This window comes from Mustela nigripes, chromosome 3, assembly GCF_022355385.1.
Source record: "Mustela nigripes isolate SB6536 chromosome 3, MUSNIG.SB6536, whole genome shotgun sequence".
Lineage (NCBI taxonomy): Eukaryota > Metazoa > Chordata > Mammalia > Carnivora > Mustelidae > Mustela > Mustela nigripes.
In genome coordinates, this window is record NC_081559.1 from 178,624,565 (window position 1) to 178,638,708 (window position 14,144).

The following is a 14,144-nucleotide window of genomic DNA, read 5'->3' on the forward strand; positions in this document are numbered from 1 at the left end:
ATGGATGGATGGATAGATCTATATGTATATATTTTCATATAGCAAAATTCAATATGTTAATAATTTCCAGTACTTACTTAGATTTATTTCCCTTTAGATACCAGTTTAGTGGAACCTACTTCTTCAAATCTAATGGAAAACAACCCTCTAGAATGGCCAGAAAGGCATGTTCTTCAAAATTTGGAAAATTTTGAAAAAGCTAAACAGAAAATGAGGTAACATTTAAATAACTCAGTATTTTTAAATGAGCATTTTTTTCTTAATCCTTACATTGTGTTTATGAAATGTACATACTTTCTAGTTTTCGTAGGAAATAATATTTCCCTTATTAAAGGAATGTATGCATACTTTAAGTAGATAGAGCATTACAGAGTAGGATGTTGAGACCGTGCTGCCCCTTCTTACCCTCTACTTGTACTTTCTGTGTGTACATATTCACTCTTAACGTTTTAGTGGATCCCTTTCCAGACTATCTTTACTGCTGTATGTTCTGGGTATTAGAAGGTGGAAGAGGGACAGTAAGGTATCCTCCAAACTGAGAAGGCACTCGGAAATGTAAAAACGAAGCAAACCCTTCCATACCTTCTACACAGTTTTATTCAGAGTAACTTGCTGACGGGGTTTCAAGCAGATGACAGTCCAGCCCTGGGCAGCTGTTCTCCACAAAGTCTGGACCATAATCTGCAGACTTTGTAGAGTGAGGGGGTGAGCAGAGGTCATCGTAGTGAGGTCAAAATGTTTAGCATATCTGGTGGGGCCATCTGTGTGCCAGAAAGGAGAAAGGGGAAGAAACTAGGCTGTCTCTGCTAGATACCTAAACAGTTTCAGGGATGGTCGGAACAAGCCTTTCCAAATCCTGGTCAGGGCGTTCATCAACCTCCAGGGGACCCGAAACACGTAGTCCCAAGAGAGGTCATTGCGTGAATGGGATGGAGGGCCAAAGATGGAGTCAGTATCGTCAGCACTCCCACATCTGGCATATTTCCTTGACCTATGCTTTCATCTTTTAGTTTTTTAAAGGTTATATTTTAAATTCCTAAAAGGTTTTTTTTGGTTCTCAACTCTGTTTTTTCATTAGCAATCTCTTCTTTTATTAATGATGAGAATTCCGAAGATACTAAAAGCATGTTAATTGGAAACTTCTTTTAACTTGTTTTCTCTGTTCCTTAGATGATCTCATTATCCCTGGACCTGTTCTGTTTTTCCCTCTGGTGTTTTTTTCTTATGTGTAGCTTTCCTCCCATGTCTGATGGTCCTTGATTGTTACTAGGTTGGAATTTAGTACGAAGCTGCTTTGTATAGGTAGTTGGTGTTAATTTTCTCTCTATATGTGTCGTCCTGTTTCCTGCCTGTTCTCATCTGAATGTCATGGGGAGGGAGATGCAGGGTGGGGCGTACCTAGAAGACTTCACGTTGGGACACCTCTGGGGTATCAGAAGGTAGGCAGCCTTGGTCCTTCACTCAGTACTGAATGAATACTGAATTCACTTTATGCTGGGGGCATCAGCACTGAGACTGGTACAGGCACCTAGTTTTGGATCTTCAGAGAGCAATTTCTCTGTTTTGCACTTGAGGTAAAATTGCAGGGATAAGGGGAGGTGTGGTAGCATGGTACTTGAACATTTGTTCTAGTAGGGCTCTTAAAATGCATTGCTGGATTTCTGCCCACTGCCACTCTGCCTCTCTGTCGAGTGTTAACCTGTGGCATTGTGGGATGAGAAGAAGACAGAGGCCACATTGTTCTGTTTCTTTCTCTAGCTCTAATTTACATGCTTGCTCTAGTTTATCACTTTTTTTTTTCCACCATTTTTTCATCTAACATTTCTCAACCTTTCTATGAATTTAGTGTTTGGTACTTCCTCATTGTGATTTCCATTTGTTCGAGTGGAGAGGCTAATGTGTATGTTTAATGCACCATCATTTTGAACTAGATTGTTTGTCATTCAAGGTCTAGACCAAATATCACGTTTCTCTTAAGCCTTTTATAAATGTTGAAACTCAGTGTTCTCTTCCTTCATTAAGCACCCAAGGACTAGATCATTACCTCTGTCATGAAGCTTATTTTATTGCACCTTTTTTTACCTCATTCTACATTGGTATATCTATCTCCTTTTACTCTCCTTACCTCCTTTCTCCTACTCAAGTCATACCTATATTACTAAATTACACGCAGTGTTTATGAGTCTATACATTATCATCAATGAACTCTTTTTAGTGTCTTCCAGTGATATTTACAGAGTCAATGCTCAACTACATCTCAGTGCGTCACAATATGGGCAGATATCATTGAATTCTTGGTTGGGAACAAAAATTACTTTGCATATTTTCAGAATTTGTATTGTGTTAAAATAGACTTCACTGGTGAATTAAGGAATCTTTACATAGTGAAATTCAGAAGGCAAGAATTTGATTTTGGACACACTCACCTATTCTGTGACTTTGTTACCTCATCCTTAAGATGGGGATAACAATCCCAGTTCTAATTCAAAGTTGTCAATGCTTAAAGAGATGATTTATGAAAAAAATACTTTGTAACTTTGCAAACACTGGACAAAATAACATGCTATTATTTTATTGATTGATTGATTTTAAACTAAGACATATCTTGATGGTGTAATTTGTCACAAACTGTGCTTTGAAATTGCTTTGATATCTTTGTGTCCAGGGTCCTATGTAAATGCAAATTACACATGCCCCCAATGCATCTGGCCTATAAAATTTGACTGGGAGTAATATTCATTAAGAAACCTTTGTGAATCACAATTAGAGAATAGCTGTGTAGAAATTAAATTAAACTTATAATGTAGTTCCTACCCTCTTAGGGTAAGAAGTTCAGAGAAAACATTTGTGTATTTTCTTGTTTGACTGTTTTTATTAGATTTATATTTTCAATTTAAAAGTCAAGCTGTATTCCAAAGCTGTAATCATCTAAACAGTATAGTACTGGCACAAAAACAGACATACAGATCAGTGGAACAGAATAGAGAGCACAGAAATGGATCCTCAACTCTATGGTAAACTAATCTTCAACAAAGCAGGAAAGAATGTCCAATAGAAAAAAGACAGCCTCTTCAGCAAGTGGTAGTGGGGAAATTGGACAGCCACATGTAGAAAAATGAAACTGGACCGTTTCCTTACACCACACACAAAAGTAGACTCAAAATGGATGAAAGACCTCAATGTGAGTCAGGAATTCACCAGAATCCTTGAGGAGAACATAGTCAGCAATCTCTTCCTCCTCAGCCTCAGCAACTTCCTCCTATAAACATCTCCAAAGGCAAGGGAAGCAAGGGCAAAAATGAACTATTGGGACTTCATCAAGATCAAAAGCTTTTGCACACCAAAGGAAACAGTCAACAAAACCAAAAGACAACTGACAGAATGGGAGAAGATATTTGCAAATGACATATCAGATAAAAGGCTAGTATCCAAAATCTAAAAATTTATCAAACTCAATACCCAAAGAACAAATAATCCAATAAAAAATGGGCAGAAGACATAAACAGATATTTCTGCAGAGAAGATATCCAGATGGCCAACAGACGCATGTAAAAGTGCTCAACATCACTCAGCAACAGGAAATGCAAATCAAAACCACAGTGAGATACCACCTCACACCAGACAGAATGGCTAAAATTAACAAGTCAGGAAATGACAGATGCTGGCGAGGATGCGGAGAAAGGTGAACCCTCCTACACTGTTGGTGGGAATGCAAGCTGGTGCAGCCAGTCTGGAAAACAGCATGGAGGTTCCTCAGAAAGTTGAAAATAAAGTTACCCTATGACCCAGCAATCACACTACTAGGTATTTACCCTAAAGATACAAATGCAGTGATTCTAAGGGGCACGTGCACCTGAATGTTTAAAGCAGCAATGTCCCCAATAGCCAAACTATGGAAAGAATTTAGATGTCCATCAACAGATGAATGGATAAAGAAGATGTGGTGTGTGTGTGTATGTGTATACACACACACAAATATATATACAATGGAATACTATGCACCCATCAAAGGAAACGAAATCTTGCCATTTGCAACAATGTGAATGGAACTAGAGGGTATTATGGTGAGAGAAATAAGTCAATCAGAGAAAGACAATTATATGCTCTCTCTGATATGAGGAACTTGAGAGACAGGGCGGGAGGTCGTGGGGATAGGGTGGGAAAAATGAAACAAGATAGGACCAGGGAGGGAGACAAACCATAAGAGACTCTTAGTCTCAGGGGCGCCTGGGTGGCTCAGTGGGTTAAAGCCTCTGCCTTCCGCTCAGGTCATGATCTCAGGGTCCTGGGATCGAGCCCCACATCGGGCTCTCTGCTTAGTGGGGAGCCTGTTTTCCCCTCTCTCTCTGCCTGCCTCTCTGCCTACCTGTGATCTCTGTCTGTCAAATAAATAAGCAAAATCTCAAAAAAAAAAAAGACCCTTAATCTCAGGAAACAAATTGAGGGTTGTGGGGGTGGGAGGAAGGATAGGGTGGCTGGGGTATGGACACTGGGGAGGGTATGTGCTATGGTGAGTGCCGTGAATTGTGTAAGACTAATGATTCACAGACCTGTACCCTTGAAGCAAATAATACATTATATGTTAATAAAAATAAATAAAATTTAGATAAATAAATAAAAATAAAGGATAGGAGGGGGAAAAGGACACACTGTTGGTACATTATTGATCTTTACAGAAATAGAAGTCTAAAACCATAATGTCAACATTTTAATTATATAATCACCAATAATATGCTCAATTGGAGTGATTAAGTAATCAGGAAGTAGTTGTAGTAATAGAAAGTCATGAATTTAATTTTTTGTGCAGGTATTGAAATATTTTATTTCTGCTTTGTGGCAGATCGATAGCATGATCTGTGACTCAGTGCTTGATAAAACCACTACCGTTCTCTGCAAGTATTTTCCTTTTTCTGGTTTTTAAACTTCCATGAGCTTTTTGGGTTTACAGAGTGAGAGTGTAGGTGAAATAGTGAAATAGTACCTAATTCAGAGTCAGTCTGGTTCTGACTGTCATTTTAAATGGCTCTGTTGTCCTGGGCTTGTAATATAAACTAATGTGTGGTAGTATCTTTTTCTGAAAATTAGTAATAATGATTCTTTTCTAGATCTGGTGACTTTCACTTTAGAAAGTACTAGTTTTCAGGTATTCATTTTGAGATAAGAACTGTTCTATCTTTGTCAAGGAAATTTGTAAGGATTAAGAACAAATAGTTTGAGAAGTATAAACTCTTGTCTATATTTCAGGTATAATAATGATTCAGTGCTTATTTGTAATGTTATAATCATGGCTAGGAGAGACCTTGGGAGAGATTTCTGATTACTGTCTCATTTCATGGTTGTGCTTCAAGTAATCTTTCAAGTTCATAGAAAATCTTTCAAGTTCACTTTTTACCATCAAAATTTTTGAGATTATGGGGTTTCAGAACATACAAAAACATTTAGATTGAAATTTTATAGAATGGATAACTTCACACTACTAAATAATCATGCCATCATTTATTTATCTTTTTAAATTTTTTTTAATTTATTTTTTTTCAGTGTTCCTAAGTTTATTGTTTATGCACCACATCCAGTACTCCATGGAATACGTGCCCTCCTTAATACCCACCACAAGGCCCACCCAACCCCCCACTCCCCGCTCTCAGTTTGTTTCTCAGAGTCCACAGTTTCTCATGGTTTATCTCCTCCTCTGATTTCCCCCAACTCACTTCTCCTAATTTGTTTATTTTAGAGAGAGAGCAGGGGTGAAGGGCAGAGGGAGAGAGAGAATCTCAAGCAGACTACCCGCTCAACCCAAAGCCCAGTGCAGGGCTTTGATCCCATGACTCTGATCCCTTAGCCTAAATCAAGAGTCAGATGCTCAAGGACTGAGCCGCCCAGGTGCTCCTTATGCCATCATTTATAAAGAATGTAATTATGCGGGGCGCCTGGGTGGCTCAGTGTGTTAAGCCTCTGTCTTCGGCTCAGGTCATGATCTCAGGGTCTTGGGATCGAGCCCCTTATCGGGCTCTCTGCTCAGCAGGGAGCCTGCTTCCTCCTCTCTCTCTGCCTGCCTCTCTGCCTGCTTGTGATCTCTGTCAAATAAATGAATAAAATCTTTAAAAAAAAATTTTTTTTAAAGAATAATTATGCTTATTTTAGTCAAGTAGTAGCATTATTGACATGGTTAACTATAAGTTTCACTTTAACTTACAGATTTTTAAAAATATACTTTTATACTAAATAATTCACAAAGATTTTACTTTATTTTCTTCCTCAGTATATAGTTCTGTAGTTTTCTTTGTTCTGGTTTCTGCTCATATCACCTTTTCCTGACTATGGTGAATTCTGATCTACTTTTAACAATCTATATAACGTTATTTTTTCAGAACTGGTTCATTACCTCGTTCATCTGAACAGTTACTGGGTCACAAAGAGAGTCCACGGGACTCGATCACATTATTGGATGCAAAAGAATTACTAAAATTCTTTACCTCAGATGGATTACCAATTGGAGATCTTCAGCCTTTACAGATCCAAAAGGGGTAAGTGAAAAACATAATTGCCAATTAATTTTTTTTAAAGATTTTATTATTTATTTAACAGATAGGGATCACAAGTTGGCAGAGAGGCAGGCAGAGAAAGAAGGAAGCAGGCTCCCTGCTGAGCAGAGAGACGGATATGGGGCTCCATCCTAGGACCCTGGGATCATAACCTGAGCTGAAGGCAGAGGCCTCAATCCACTGAGACACCCAGGCACCCCATGCCAATTAAATTTTTTTTTAAGATTTTATTTATTTATGGGGCGCCTGGGTGACTCAGTGGTTTGGGCTGCTGCCTTCGGCTCGGGTCATGATCTCAGGGTCCTGGGATCGAGCCCCGCATCGGGCTCCCTGCTCCGCAGGAAGCCTGCTTCCCTCTCTCTCTCTCTCTCTCTCTGCCTGCCTCTCTGCCTACTTGTGATCTCTGTCTGTCAAATAAATAAATAAAATCTTTTAAAAAAAAAAAGATTTTATTTATTTATTTGACAGAACGAGAAATCAGAAGTTGGCAGAGCAAGCGGTGGGGAGGGGGAAGCAGGCTCCCTGCTGAGCAGAGAACCCCATGCGGGGCTCGATCCCAGGACCCTGAGATCATGACCTGAGCCAAAGGCAGAGGCTTAAACTACTGAGCCACCCAGGTGCCCACCAATTAATTTTTTAAAAATCATTTAAAACACATTGCATCTCATTTCCTTAGTTAATCGATGCCTATGCTCCTTGGGCTCCAGGGATTATCGGTTGTACTTAATCCTCACATTTTACCTTAGCCAATGTTTTGTTATTTGGTGTTATTGAATATAAGGAAAACAAGGATAGTAAAAGCAAAAGCAACCTCAGTTTATTCCCTATAGAAGTCAGTAGCTTCTATTTTGTATACAAAGAAGAAAAAATTGTAATTTGACTTGCAAATTTTTTAAACTCTTTTTTCTACATTATTCTCTAGTTCTGTTGCCATTACCTGTTATGACATTGTCATGTCATGCCTAATATTAGTAAAAAGCACAGCCTTCAGCTGATGAGAACAGAAAAGTATAATAAAAATGCTTTTGAAACTATAATATTACTGAGGACTCAGTGTCTATGTGAAGAGTTTACTGCTAATTTGACTTCCAAGACAACTAAGTTACTAGATAATAAATACCAGATGTTACTACAGCTGACTTAATTACAGGTAAAATTGTGATGTCAATTACCATGAGATTTGAATCGTTTGATCACTCTCCCATCTTAATCGTTCATCCATTATTTTGAAGACCTCCCAGAGAACCTTAAAAATTATAGATCATTTTAATCACTTCTACAAAACTTGTTTTGGCAAATATTGATTTTAAAGGTACACTTGGGAAGCGATTTATTTGACATTAGTTCTATCTCATAAATCATCCTGGAGCTTATTGCCTTCATGTGAATGTTCACTCGAGAGAGAGAGAGAGAGAAGAAGCAACTTTGAAAACTTGAGAATCTTAGTAATTATGGGTTTTAATGACTTAATGATCTTAATGACATAAAAGTTGTATAATTTTTCTTTCCTCATAGCTTTGAGATATTGATACTCTTTTTAATGGGAATCAAGAGAGTGAAAAAGTATATCCACATTTTTCATCTCGTTGGCTATTGGATATTGTCCTTCCAGATCATTAAGTGTGAATTGACAAAGTTGAACAGATTTGCCAAAACTGAATTTTATATGTTGTACTCTTTGAAGAGAGCATTTTTCTAGATGCAACATTAGGGGATATACTTATAGAGGAGATACTATTTTTTCTGTAATTTATAGGTATTTTATTTAGAGAAATTTGATACAGTTTCTTCATGTTAATAAAGAATGACCACATTACCCAATAATCTTCTATTAACATTGAAATTGAAGAATGAGCTTTCCTAACAATGAATCAGGAACCTGTAGGCTCTTATTAAAATGTCTACCTGTGTAAGGAGCTATTGAAATGTTGAACAAACCACAGGCATGACTCCTGTGTGTATACCGAAGAAATACTAAATGTCGACAAAATACATATTTGCTAAAACATTTCCTTTAGAAAGAATAGGTTATGAGTCAATCTAAAGAAAAATACATAAAGTTGCTGAGAGTATTGAAATAAGAAATGGAAGACACCGTGATTAGGGAAGGAAGTGAAATGCTAGGTACCTAAATCGTTTTACATTAGGAAATTATTCACTTGAATAGTGAGTCATCAAAATACTGGGGTCATTGCAATTAATTAGTGTTATTTTTTGTGGAACACTTTAAATGGGTGGATTAGATTATAAATTCTGTTTTCTAAGGTTCATACTTGGTATATGCCTTATACTTTAATGTAATAATTTCAAATGCTTATTATAGTACCCTCAATAATTTTCAGTGGCAAGTGGGTAGTTTTCATTATTAAACCATAAGGCAAAAAATGTGAGGACGTACTTACTCATGGAACTATACTATCTGCTTGCATTTCCGTATACCGTCTCCAAGTCTTCTGAATTCAGGCGCCTGGTATTGCATTCTCTTGACTATGTTGCATAGTCATAGAGGCGCTGTTGCATTCTTCTCCCGTTTCCATCTAACCTGTTCTGAGCTTCAGAAACATGATCCGATGAATTGGAACAGTGCCTCTCAACTCAGGAAGAGAAAGGTGAGGGTTGCGGAGAGTGGGCACCTCTTAGAATAAGCAGGAGAGTTTAACCTAATTGCAGTGACCTTCTTCCTGAGATTTTGATATACCCCTGCAGGTCTGAGTATGGAAGGGGTTGAGCATGAATATTGTAAGCTCACCATATGATTACTTCTCCCATACCTGCTGATTGGAACCTACTTCAAAAGCATAACCGAAGTCAGCAATCTCCATATCCTTTGATATCTAACAGGTTGCTAATAACTCTTAAAGTAGGTGTCAACAGGACTATATTCCCAGGGGAAGAAAAATCTGGATACTTCATGTGTTACAGTAGAAAGTAAATACTTTTGTTACCAAAAGATTTGAATTGACTTTAATTATCCCCCTCCTAAGAAGAACCTAACTAAATGCAACAACATTAGTTCACTATACCAACAACAACAACAAAAAATTCTTCTGGAATAATGCTGCTTCTTGAATTCCCACTACAAATCATTTTTCATTCTTGATTTAGCCATTTCTCCGAATAGTCTTGTGAAATAAATAACATCATAACTTCAGAAAGTTGACGTGCACGGGAAATGTAAGAGACAGAACCTACTTAGGCTTAACCTTGTTTGATTTTTCTTATGCTTTCTTGATGTTACATAATTTTTATCCCATGTAAGATTCACTTATAGAGAAGGAAGTCAGATTTTGTTTTCTAGATGCTTTCTTGAACTCTATTTTTCACTAAATAAACTAAATACAAATGAAAACTTTTTTGTTTTAGGGAAAAGACTTTTGTTCTGACACCGGAACTTAGTCCTCGGAAACTTCAGGGTTTACCTTTTGAAAAAGCCTCAGTGTGTCATTATCATGGGATTGAGTAAGTTTTTATTTACACTTTATTCTTCTGCATGTTGCTGGTGAAGCTTTTCTTTTTTCATTGTGAAGAGTATCTCTAATAAAATATAAAGATAAAAAGCTAAAGAAAAGTGTATCACTCAGAGAACAAAGCAGTGTGTACACAAGTAAGAGTTTATCTTCTGTTGTTAAAAAAAAAAAAAGGTATTTGATGATTGATCAGTTTTGTAGCATTTAAATATTATATTATTAATTACCAGACATTTTAATCAAAAATATTTTCATCCCTGTGTTATAAATATATATTTATACTACTGGTTACATTAATAATCCTTGGTCACTAATTACATTGTAATTACTCAGAAACTATTAGATGAAATGTGTTCCCATTTGCACTATGTTAATTATCTGTAAATTTTTCTAGAATTTTTATTGACCAGTTGAATAAAAGTTCAGAGAATTCTCTTATATAAAGGAATTAGCAGTTTCTGAGGCTATGTACATGCACATCTACCATTTTCACAAGGACAAGAAATTCAATAATGGTGATAAAATATTTTATGATGAATTTTTAAGACCTTGGTGATTCATTTTGTAAAATAATTTGCCTGAAACATCCTATTTTGATTGGCTTATAAACTTAATCTTCATTTCATGTAAACTTTAAAAATACTGACCGTCTTTCACTCAGAAGCTAAAGATACAAAGGACAATTATTTCTGCCAGTTCGAAGCATATACTCTACAGGGGAGAAAGAAAACACATAATTTTAGTAGACTATAAATATGTTAAAATACAGATATCTGCCCAGTGGTTGGAAGAATTAAATGCCAAGAACTACCTGAGAGTGTTTCCAAGAGGAAATCTGAACTATGTTTCAAAGAATGAATTGGAGTAAACCTGGCAGAAAAGGCAATGTCTAGGAGAGAAACAAAGTACAGAGTTACAGATTCTAGGAAGATAAATTACATTTTTTATTTTTTAAAGATTTTATTTCTTTATTTGAGAGAGAGAGCTTGATTGAGCAGCGGGGAGGGGCAGAGGGAAAAACAGGGAGCCTGCCTCTGGGCTCAGTCCCAGACCCTGGGATCGGGACCTGAACCAAAGATACTGCTTAACTGACTGGGCCACCGAGTCACTAGATTTGTATTTCTGAACAGGAGTGATAAATGTATTGTACTATAATAAGATGAAATCATGAAGTCACAAAGGTCACTAGTGACATGGGAGGGAGATCGATCTTTTTTTTTTTTTTTTTTTTTTTTTTTTTTTTTTTTGAGGAGTAAAAATGCCTTTATTTTTAAAGCATGAAATTATATGCTTGGCTATCAAGGCCGTGGAAATAGGAAAGAGAATACAAACTTATAGCTGTCTAAAGAACCTTAGACCCGTTAGATGTTAGAGATGAGAAAAAGGAGATGACAAGAATTCAGGGTTTCCAGCTTGGGCAGATTGGAAAGACGGTGTACAATTGAGAAAATATGGAAGGTGTGGAGGGCCAGCCAGCAAGTCATTCTAGAAATGTTTACTTTCCTTGCTATGTTTAAATAGGATTTATTTCATTTAAAGAGTTTGTATGTAAGTTTGACACTAGAGGCAAAATATTTGGTTATTTTATTTTCAAGCATCAGATTTAAATTCCCCATTAAAGTCAGGTGCAAGAGTTTAAAAGATACCTATAATCACTGCTTTTTCCTTTTTACCCATTGTGCTGAATGTTTCTGTTTTAATCACTGTTTTGGCTAGTCAGTTAAAATAAGTAAATCTAGGTAGAGAGCTTTGAAGAGTTATAAACTCAAAAGAGTATATATATCGAAAAGGAGATCGTAGAAGTATTTTTTTGTTTTTATTTTTTGTTTGTTTGAGACCTGAAAGATGGTTAGAAGTAGTAAATTTGAAAAGTGACCAATGATAAAATACATGCCTAGTTTACCATGTCCAATTTTAAATACTACGAGAAAAGATCTTATTGAAAATAGCAATAAAACCATAAATATTAGAAGTAGTTTTGCAAGAAATGTAGAATGGAAAAAATTGCAAATAACCTATATCAGGGGCATAAATGCAGCGTTGATTACTTCAGGGAAACATGCCTTGTTTCCCTATGCACATATCATATTCTAGAGGCATTAATTCTTGTGGAATAAATATAAATATTTAATATAATTTTTAACAACTTTGAAACTTTGGCTGAAATAGTTCTATAATTTATCTCCTTCCTTTTATTTAAAGAATAAGATTAATTTTATCATATAGCCAGAAAATTGTATTTTAAAGCTATTATAATTACAGTGTAGAACTAGAACTAAATAGGAAATCCAAGGAAAAAAGCAAATATACATACGAATTTGATCTACTAGAAGAAAAATTTCAAATCATAGGGCAAAAGATGAACTATTCAGTAGATAGCAGTGAGAATATGATTAAATATGCAAATAAAAATAAATTAATTTAAAATGATTCTTGGTTCACACCAAATATCAAAATAAATCGCAGAGTATTCAGAATTAAAAGTGAAAAGCTGTGGAAGGAAAGGACTATCATGAAATTTAGGGGAAAATCTGTTCTAGGGGTGGGGAAGACTTTTTTAATACATTGTCAGGAAGAAACCAAACAAGAAAAGAATGATAGATTTGTCCTGATTTTGAAACAACAATGTCAATAATTGATAGAAACCAAAAAAAATTCTTAAACTAAGGATTGAGCTGAGGAGAGTATTTTTAAGCATAAATTCGGAGGTATTTTCTTTTGTAATTAAAGAATGCTGGGGCACCTGTGGGGCTCAGTCAGTTAAGCATCTGACTCTTGATTTCAGCTCAGGTCGTGGTCTCAGGTTCATGAACTTGAGCCCAGCATCAGCTCCATAGTCCACTTGAGTCCACTCCGCAGCACTGGAGTCCACTCGAGATCACCCTCTGCTCCTCCCCCTGCCTACGTACCCTTGCTTTTTCTCTCTCAAACAAATAAATAAATAAAATAAAAAATGTTTTAAAGAGAGATTGCTTACAAATCAATAAAAAAAAATAAAATAAATGCTCCTATGGAAAAGCTGGCAAAATCTTGAACCATTTGTTTACCCAAGAGGAAGTACAGATCACTGATATACATGACACGTTTTTATCAACTTTTTAAAATCTGCTTTTTAATTCACGTTCTTAATGTGAATTGAAACAACAGCGAGGACACTTTTCACTTACGAAGTCATGTTAGTGGTGAAGAGACATGAATGAGTAAGCCAGCCCATAGAAGTATAAATTGCTACAACCTGCCTGGAGGGCTGCCCAGTAATTTACCAAAACCCATGCAAATGTTCATAACATCAGATTGATTAATGTAGCTTAATGGGGAAAAAAGTGTGTACACTGAAAGGTATTATGCAAGGGTATTTTCCATAATGTTATTTAAAATAAGAAACATTGGAAATGTCTAACCGTAGGGGCTTGGTTAAATACATTATAGTACATCCATAATTCCGTACAGTCCCCAAAATGGTTGAAATTGAAGACTGATAGTGACAAGTACGCGCAATAGCTAGAACTGTAGTACATTGCTTGCGGGACTATGAAATGATATCTCTACTCCAGAAAAGGATCTGGAAAGTTCTTATAAAACTAAACATACTCAGATCCTGTGGTTCAGCAGTTCCAACACTAGGTATTTTCCCAAGAGAAGTGAAAACACAACTCCACAGAAGACTGGACCAAGGAGCAGTTTTATCTGTAACAGCCCCAACTGCAGACAGCCTAGGTGGATGTCAACAGAGTGGATAGACCAGCTGGTGTATGAATACAGAGCAGGACTGTCAGCAGTAACAAGGAACATACAGTAACATACATGTACATCGGTACATACAATAACATTACCCTTCTGTCTGCATGTGGAAACAGTTGAAGTCAGAATCTGAGGACTTTAAAATGACTAAGAGGAACTACCTACCCCTTTAAACGAATAAGTCTTTCAGTGACTCCGTTTTCTTTACTCTGAATTTGTGTTCCTTAATCTGGGGGTATTGAGATCGAACTAGGGAGGTTGTAGGAGGCGAGCACAGTGAATCCAGGAACGTGCTTTTTTTCAAGAAGACTTGGGCATGTGGGGGGCGGGGAGGGGGGCCTATTTGTTTTCAACAGAGATAATGACTCCACTTGTAACAAAATTCGAGTGTGAT

At 36.6% G+C, this 14,144-nt stretch overlaps 1 protein-coding gene across 4 annotated transcripts in view; it reads left to right on the top strand.

Moving 5' to 3' along the window:
- The window catches only part of MTBP (MDM2 binding protein), an 83,799-nt gene that overhangs the window by 51,378 nt on the left and 18,277 nt on the right, over positions 1–14,144 (top strand). For all 4 annotated transcript variants that reach the window (XM_059392957.1, XM_059392961.1, XM_059392959.1 and 1 more), the window contains 3 exons: positions 98–215; positions 6,369–6,524; positions 9,906–10,001. In XM_059392957.1, coding sequence (XP_059248940.1) covers positions 98–215; positions 6,369–6,524; positions 9,906–10,001 — 370 coding nt within the window. The remainder of the gene's footprint in view (positions 1–97; positions 216–6,368; positions 6,525–9,905; positions 10,002–14,144) is intronic.